At 47.9% G+C, this 8,349-nt stretch overlaps 1 protein-coding gene across 1 annotated transcript; it reads left to right on the top strand.

Annotated features, from left to right (window-relative positions):
* Nucleotides 1-1,043: 1,043 nt before the first annotated feature.
* On the top strand, nucleotides 1,044-5,778 carry LOC128406063 (uncharacterized). Its single transcript, XM_053373104.1, has 2 exons — nucleotides 1,044-1,600; nucleotides 4,995-5,778. The coding sequence occupies exons 1-2, from the start codon at nucleotides 1,063-1,065 to the stop codon at nucleotides 5,567-5,569; spliced, it is 1,113 nt and encodes a 370-aa protein (XP_053229079.1). The 5' UTR covers nucleotides 1,044-1,062; the 3' UTR covers nucleotides 5,570-5,778.
* The last annotated feature ends 2,571 nt before the right edge of the window (nucleotides 5,779-8,349 follow it).

Here is an 8,349-nt window from a genome sequence, read left to right as displayed (position 1 = left end):
TGCAACAACAAATAGGCATAGAAATGGTGAAGAAGGTGAAATATTTGGGTATTTGGATAACCCCTAAGAATATTGATTTGTATCAGAATAATTATATACCAGTGTGGAATGGAATAAAGAAAGATCTGGAGGTGTGGGGAAGAATGAAGTTATCATTGTGGGGGAGGATTTCAACGATAAAGATGAGCGTACTGCCAAAATTGCTATTTTTGTTTCAGACAATTCCAATAATCAAAGGGACTGTGACCTTTAAAGAATGGCAAAGAGTAATTTCAAGGTATATCTGGCAGGGTAAGAAGCCAAGAATTCAATTTAAGTTACTAACAGATGCTAAAGAAAGAGGAGGCTTCGCCCTGCCAGACCTGAAATTATATTATGAAGCTTCATGTCTCTGTTGGTTAAAGGAATGGGTAAAATTAGAAAATACAGAGTTGTTAGATATAGAAGGATTTGATAATAGATTTGGGTGGCACGCATATTTATGGTCTGAAAAGAAGAAAATCCATAAAGGCTTTGAGAAAACGTGTTCTCCTTCAGGGAGAGCACGTGTTGCGGTGGGGTCTACTGAGCCACCCCCTTTGTTGCTGGGTAAGTTCTCCAAGATGGCCAGGGGGCATTGATTGGATTGCCGAGTTGCTGGGGGAAAAGTTATGTTGCAATTTTGGTGGGAGGGGTAAAAGGTTTAAATACTCTGCACGCAGCCTTCTACTTTCTCTTTTGCTGCGTGCAACGGATCATTAATTAATTTAGTTCCTTTATTAGCCTTGTATTGAGTTGAGTTAATTGTTCTTGGTTCTGTTGTGTGGGCATACGTTTGGGTAACGTGCTTTTGCATCTTGGGGCTATTTCATTTATTGAAATTTTGTTTTATTTTAATTGTATTCAATTTTAGTTTTCTTTGGTTTTCCTTTTCTTTCTCAAGCAGGCATGGCCCCGAAAAAGGCTGCAAAAAGGCCCGCTGCTACCCGGACTTCAAAGCGGCCAATAAAAGGCCCTTCTCAGGCGTTGCGATCTGGTGCACCCAGTCAGGCGGAGGACAGCCTTGGATCCCTAGTCGCCAGGATGGCTGGTGATCCAGCAGCTTTAACACGTCTTGCAACTGAGGTGGACGGCCTCATTCGGCGATGCTCAATGCAGTCCTCTGCCCCAGGGGGGCCAGTTTCCACAGCTGGCCCATCTTCGCCTGCATCTTCATCTTCTAGTGAAGATGGGGGAGAGGCATTAGTTGCTGGGGTTTCAGTGCGGGCTTCTCAGCCATCACCGCCCCCGGTCTTACCTGTTGCGCAGGTTGGTTCACGGGGGCCGAGACGTACCACACGCCGTTCGGCTGGGAGGCAGACCCTTATGGCATCTCCCACCTGGGTGGTTTCGCCTACTCAGTCTACTGCGGATGCATTGTCAGGGCCTAGTCATTCACGTAGGGTCTCTTCTCAGTCTGTTCCAGGTACTTCACAGCAGGCAGTAGACTCGGAGTCCTCGGCTGAGGATAGTCTTCCTACTCCTGTGAGAACATCATCTGGGGGGCATCGTCGCCACAAGAAGAGTGCCAAGAAGCGTGCCAAGAGGAGGAAGGCTGACACTTCATCTTCTTCTTCTTCCGGTACGTCTTCGAGTTCTGATGACGAGACAGTGGCCTCTTTAGATCTTTACTGGGGTTTTGGTGAAGAGGCTGGGGGGTTTCCCAAATGGATTTGGGAACGGAGGGCCAATTCGCACCGAGCAAGGTACGGTGCGGTCCAGGATTGCCGTGATGGCGTGCTGGTGCCTGAGGTGAAAGTCTCCACTAATTCTGTGAGGGACATCATACCTGGGGCTCATTTGTCAACTAAGTTGCGGGCTAGAATTTTAAACGGCCGCTATGTGGATATATTTAAATTAGCACCCCCGCCCACAAGTCCTGATTCTCAGGAGAAGGACGATGCTTCCAAAAAGTGTGCTGGGTCTAAGAAAATAGAGAAGACGTTCGAGCAGTGGCTTGATGGCTTCCAGGTTTTTGCTGGGATCGTAGTAATGGCTTATCCACGCAGAGCACATCACTTGATGGTCTATTTGTCCATTGTGCGCTCTGCTTTCACTATGGCAGGACAATTGGCTGTGATAGCATATGATGTAAATTTTAGACGCAGGGCAGCCAAGATTTCTTCGGCTCGCTGGGATCGTAAGGATTTGGATGTGTGGACCACCTATGTGGTTCCACACATTGAAAAGAAAGCCATGGAACAGCAGAAGCCGAAGGTGGGTCCATTCAGACCCACACGCAAATTTACTTGCTGGGATTTTAACAAGGGTTCCTGTCAGCGCCAGACCTGTAAATTTTCCCATGTGTGTGACAAGTGTGCCGGGGGTCATCCTGCTTCCACTTGTTTGGGCGGTCGGCGGCCCTTTCGTGGTGGAAAAGGGGGCTCCCAGCAGCCCCCAAAGGCTGCTACTCCCGCCTCCACCTCTGGAACAGGGAAGTAGTGCTTTGACAGTCCTGGCATATACTCCAGTGCGTTTGTCGGCACTAATTCCTTGGTTGCAGGCTTACCCTAAAAAGGAGGCTGCAACTTATTTGCGTGAAGGTTTTTCTGTAGGTTTTCGGATTCCTGTAGCCACGGCTCCCGAGGCACAGAATCTCCTTAATCAAAAGTCAGTTCGTGAAAGGCCAGAAGTGGCGCGCAAGAAGATTGAGAAAGAGGTGGCCTTACGTCGTATGGCTGGCCCTTTCTCAGATCCCCCTTTCCCTAACTTACACATATCTCCACTGGGTATTGTTCCCAAGAAAGCTCCGGGGGAATTTCGCCTGATTCATAATTTATCTCATCCTCGTGGCACATCAGTAAATGATGTTATTCCTCCGGAGCTTTGTTCAGTGAAGTATGTTTCTCTTGATCAGGCGATCAAGATGATCAGGAAATTTGGCCCAGGCGCTTTGCTAGCAAAATGCGATATAGAATCTGCATTTCGCTTGCTACCAATTCATCCAGAGGATTATTGGTTGCTAGGTTTTCAGTTTGAGGGAAAGTTTTATGTCGACAAGGCTATGCCTATGGGATGCTCAATAGCATGTTCCGCTTTTGAGTGCTTTAGCACCTTTTTGGAATGGGCTTTGCATGTTAAAACCGGCCTGGTAGGTGTGTCGCATTATCTCGATGATTTTTTATTGGCCTCTGCACATGACACCGGCGATTGTGTGGTATTGCTGAGAGCCTTTGCTTCCCTTATGGAAGAATTTGGGGTACCGTTGGCAGCTGATAAGACTGAGGGCCCATCTACCCAATTGACCTACTTGGGTATCCAATTGGATACTGTGTCGCAAACCTCTAGCCTTCCACTCGATAAAATACTTACCCTCCGGAATGTCATACAGGAGCTGCTTCCTTTAAAGAAGGTGACTTTGCGACAACTGCAATCCTTGCTGGGTCACTTGAACTTCGCATGTAGGGTGGTGGCTCCTGGCCGCCCATTTTGTTCACGCTTGGCTAGGCTTACAGCAGGTTTAAGGGCCCCACATCACAGGGTGCGTATGTCCGCACGGGTTCGCGAGGACCTCCGGATTTGGTTAGAATTCTTGGAAGAATTTAATGGCGTGTCTTTGTGGCAGGATGTTTTGAACCTCCACAATGATTTTCAAGTGCACTCGGATGCTGCGGGTTCACTGGGTTTTGGTATCTATTGGAAAGGTAGATGGTGCGCTAGGCGCTGGCCATCTGCTTGGCAGGGGCAAGCGATCACGCGGGACCTAACGTTTCTTGAGTTTTTTCCCATTGCAGTAGCTGTGCATTTATGGGTCGACGAGTTCAGGGACCACCGAGTTTGTTTCTGGTCCGACAATCAGGCTGTTGTGAACGTGCTGGCAAAACAGTCATCTCGCTCCCCCAGGGTATCGGCCCTGTTGCGGGCATTCGTTTTGCATTGTTTGAAATTTAATATTGTATTTTCTGTACGTTTCATCCCTGGGATATCTAACGAGATTGCTGATGCTCTGTCCCGTTTTCAGATGGAGCGATTCAGGTCCCTGGCTCCAGAGTCTCGGGCGCGTCCGGAGTATTTCCCGGAGCATCTCTGGAACCTTGGCAGCAATTAGTATTGCAGGGAGTAGCCGCCTCCATTTCTTCATCCACTTTGGGGTCTTATAAAAGAGCATGGACTGACTTCTTAAATTTTACCCAGTCAGTCGCAGGCAACATATCTTCCCCTCCCTCCACTTCTCAAGTGTTACAGTATTTGGCACATATGTTTCAGCTGGGCCGAGCTGCTAGGACGCTGTGGATTCATTCTGCAGCAATTTCCTTTTTTAGTAAATCATTTTTCAACAAGGATCCTTGTGCCAAGTTTGTAGTGCGCAGGGCCTTGGAAGGTTGGGGTCGTCTTGCTCCCCCTAGCAAGGCAGTTCGACAGCCTATCACTTTTGAGTTGCTGAGTAGAATGCGTGCCAAAATAAGGGTCGTTTGTTTGTCCAAGTATGAGGCCCGCCTTTTTTCGGCGGCCTTTTCAATTGCATTCTTTGCCGCATTACGGGTGGGGGAAGTGGTCATGGAGGCTAGGCGAGATGGTGGTTCCAGGGGGCTGCTGCTTCAGGATGTATGTTTATCCCCTGTGGAAGTGAGAATCGTGGTGCGTAACTCGAAAACGGACCAATTGGGTCGGGGGGCAGTTATAAGGCTCCCCGTAACTGGGGAGCCGGGTCCTTGCCCGGTTAAGGATTTGAGGAAATTCTTAGCAGTGAGGCCCTCTGGGGGGGATCCACTGTTCATTCATGAAAATGGTTGTCCCTTGGCACGGCATCAGTTTTCCAAGGTAATGCGTAAGGTTATTTCTGCTTGTGGGGTCCCGGCTTATGGTTTTGCACCCCATTCCTTTCGCATTGGTGCTGCTACAACAGCAGCCCATTGGGGGTTGTCGGCCCACAGGATTGAGGACTTGGGCCGGTGGAAGTCTGATGCGTTCAAGGGTTACGTGCGGAAGAGATGTTGAATTATTGTATTGATGTGTGCTTGTTCTCCACCCTGTAGGTCTCGCTCCAGTCCGTATCTGGATTGTGGGGCACAGCATCGTTTACTGGGCTGGCATCAGAGCGAGGCAGTCTGGAAGGGGACCGGATCTTGGCTTCCCACAGCACGTACAGGTGTCGTGGATATCCAGACGGGGAATGCGGTGGAGTGAATTCATCCCACTAATTAAGCGGAGGGTGCTTTTACATGGTCCCCCTTTGGCAATTGTGGTGCAGTTGGGGGAGAATGATATAGCAAAGGTTGATTGCTATACTTTGCGCTCCACAATTCAAAGAGACTTGGGGGAGTTGGTGACCTTAATACCTACCGTTAAAATATTTTGGTCACAATTGCTGCAAAGGAGCAATTGGCAGGGCATTTCTCAACCCAAGGCTGCTGAAAGGGCCAGGAAGCGCATTAATTCCGCAGTGAGCAAAAGGGTAACGGAATTGGGTGGGTTGGTGATTTACCACCCAGATATTACCTTCAAGGCTCTGGCCCTTTACCGCAATGATGGGGTACATCTTTCCGAGCTGGGGAATGATGTCTGGTTGGATGCGGTAATTGAAGGGTTGAAGAATGGGTTGGGATTGTGAGTGGTTGGCGGCGAGCATAAAGGGCTCGATTGGCGGTTAGGCATTGGTTATAAATCTGGTGGAGGAGGGGTTAGGATAGGCTGGGCCTGCCCCTCCATGGTTGCTGCGGAAAGGGAATTCCGTTAAAGGAATCCTGGGGCTTGCCATCTTTTCGTCCAATCCCTGGAATGGGACTAGGGCCGGCAAGCCTTCGGGGAGCAGGCGGGTGAGAGTTGAGGGTCTGTGTCTCAGCTCCAATTCTTCCCCGACTTGCTTTCCCCCGCACTGTCTTTCGGTGGTGCCCGGAAGTCAGTTCTGTCCCCAGGCGGGGGGACAGATAGTCTTAACCAATGCCTAAACAACCACTCACAGTTTGTATTTTAATAAAGTTGTGGCCAAAATCATGCCAAAAATCTTAAACAAAAAATTACGTGTCCGTTGTGAGTTATTTTGGGGGGTGGATTGGGGACCTCAACACGTGTCAGGGAACTGCCATCGGAAAAACAGGAGGTGAAAGGGCTCACAGAGGCTGAGAGAGACTTATCAGCTGGGGAGGGAACCAGCAGGGGGAGAGGAGGAGCTCCAAGGGAAAGTGAGTCGGAGGGAGGGCTCAGAGATACTTCCAGCGAAAACAGTGGGGAGGTTTCAGGACCTCCTATAGGGACACCCACTCCTCGCCGGAAACTGTCGCGCCGAGAGTCCAGAAGACGCGTTTCCGTTAAGGAACTTTTATGCTGGAAGAAGTTCCGTAAACGCCCACTGTCGGATTCTACAAGCGACTGAGGGAGCCATGCTTAAGGAGCTCCGTTACAGACAGAGGTTTGTGGACTTAGCCAAACTCTGAGGGACTAGGAATTTCACGCACAAGCAGCTCATCATCCCATCACAACACGCAACCACATTTTCCGAAGATCGTTGATAGAAATATGGGATAGGTATAAAAGCCTACTTGAACAAAAAACTCCGCACTGGTTGTCTCCATTAGAGGTTATGAGTGTTAAAAAAATCAATATGAGAAGGAATTGGATTACAGACTTCCGGGTTAGCGCCAACGGCTAATGGCGGATTCCCTCCGAGCTCCGGAGGGAATCGGCTCCACAGGATCAGGGTTGTACCGCTGCGGCGACGCGGAGACCCTTAAAAATCACAGGCGGAGAAGCCTGTGAACTTGGTGACTTGGCGGGCACCATTTGCGCCCCCCCGACCCGCGAAGGAGCCTTTTTAAAGGCTCCGGAACGGGGGACGGGGTGAGTGGCGCGGTGCTGTGAGTCGTCTGCTTCTCCTGTGGAGTGAAGCCGCGTGCCATGGCCGGAGAGCGCTGACTTCTTCTTGTGATTTGGACTCCAAAATAACAACCCATGAGTAGTACGGAAATTGGATTTTTAAAGAAAATTTTCTGATGAATTAGGTACGATCGGGGGAGGTGTAAACAGGAAGTCAGCCTCCTCCTGTAAATAATCTAAAGCAAGGACCTGCTAACTAAGGTCGAGAGAATTTTTTCCTTGCATCATTTGGCAAAAGACATTAATTTCACGATTTGGCGTTAGAAGAAATCTTACTGGAGGATAAGAGCTAATTTGGGGAGCTGAAGTGCTACCCCCCCGGACCCGGGAGCGATCCGCGAGAGAGCCTGCTGAAGGTATTGTAAGAGTTTGACAGCTGTCAAATTAGCTGTCAGACGGAAAGAGAGAACTTTGTTTCTGTTGCTTCTGCTGGCTATATTTGTTACAATTTGACTATATTTTGTTGAAAACAAGGAAGAACTGATACAAACTAATCTGATTTTTGGATTTGAACTGGAAAGAATACTAAGTCACCAAAATCCCTCTAGAGGGGTTTTTGGGACATTACAAGAATGGCTGAAGGAGGGGAAATTCAAGCTGAACTGGACAGAGTCTTTGTTCTCTTGGGAAAGTTACAAGGCCAAATTGATGTTTTGGCTACAAATGTTACAACTCTGGACTTAACAGTAAACAAATTCATTGAATCTGACAAGGAACCGACTCAGGAAGTTCATGCAGCTGAACATGAAGAGAAACTGGAGAGCTTTGAGAGTGGGAAGAAAGAGATATATGGTGTTCCTGAGAAAAAGGAAGGAGGAGCTGTAATTTTACAGATGGTAAAGGAGAGCCAGAGGCCTGGCATGATGGCTGTAAAGGAAAATAAGAACTTGATGGTGAAAATTTGGTTTGAATTGGAGGCTGAAGAATGGAGAGATCTTCTTGTGTGGAGATCTGAAGACCTATGGATTACAAATCTGATTAAGAAGGAAGTTGGAGCTTTTGGGACATTTGGATACAAAAAGAGTAAGAAACAAGACAGACTCCACTTTTGAGTATGGAGGTCTGGTTGGAAGAAATATGGACTTTATTGGACTAGAGCTTCTCCGAGATTTGGTGTTTAATACTAAGGACTATCTAAAAAGCCGTCAGAGAGGAACTGAGAGAGAATTGAGAGCCTCGGACGTAAGATCCCCAGGCTGAGAGAGTAGATTGACTGATGGACGATTATTGGGATTGGAACCGGGAAAGGGGGGGTGGAGTTTGGGAATCCAAAGGGGGCATAATTATAATTTGTTTTGTTTTTATCTTGTTTTGTTATCTGTATGAGAATGGGGGAAATCGTGGAAGGGAACTTAGGTCGACTTTAGAAAAAAGGCTTTAAGTATGAGAACAGATGTGCAATTATTGATGTTTATGAGTTATAAGTTATATATTTATAAGGTAAAAGTTAAAAAGTTAAAATTGATCTTTCTAAAATGACTGAAATGTAAAAAGGTCAGAAATTGGGGATAAGAACTT

The sequence above is a fragment of the Podarcis raffonei genome, chromosome W (assembly GCF_027172205.1).
Source record: "Podarcis raffonei isolate rPodRaf1 chromosome W, rPodRaf1.pri, whole genome shotgun sequence".
In the NCBI taxonomy this organism is placed as follows: domain Eukaryota; kingdom Metazoa; phylum Chordata; class Lepidosauria; order Squamata; family Lacertidae; genus Podarcis; species Podarcis raffonei.
The sequence above is the reverse complement of the archived record's forward strand: the minus strand, read 5'-3'. Positions and strand labels throughout refer to the sequence as shown.

What these genes read in the sequence shown, in the direction of transcription:
- LOC128406063 (XM_053373104.1), top strand. Translation starts at nt 1,063, where the DNA reads ATGGCTGGTGATCCAGCAGCTTTAACACGTCTTGCAACTGAGGTGGAC. An exon ending in TTCATCTTCTTCTTCTTCCG is followed by an intron (nt 1,601 to 4,994) that starts GTACGTCTTCGA and finishes TCCACCCTGTAG; the next exon opens with GTCTCGCTCCAGTCCGTATC.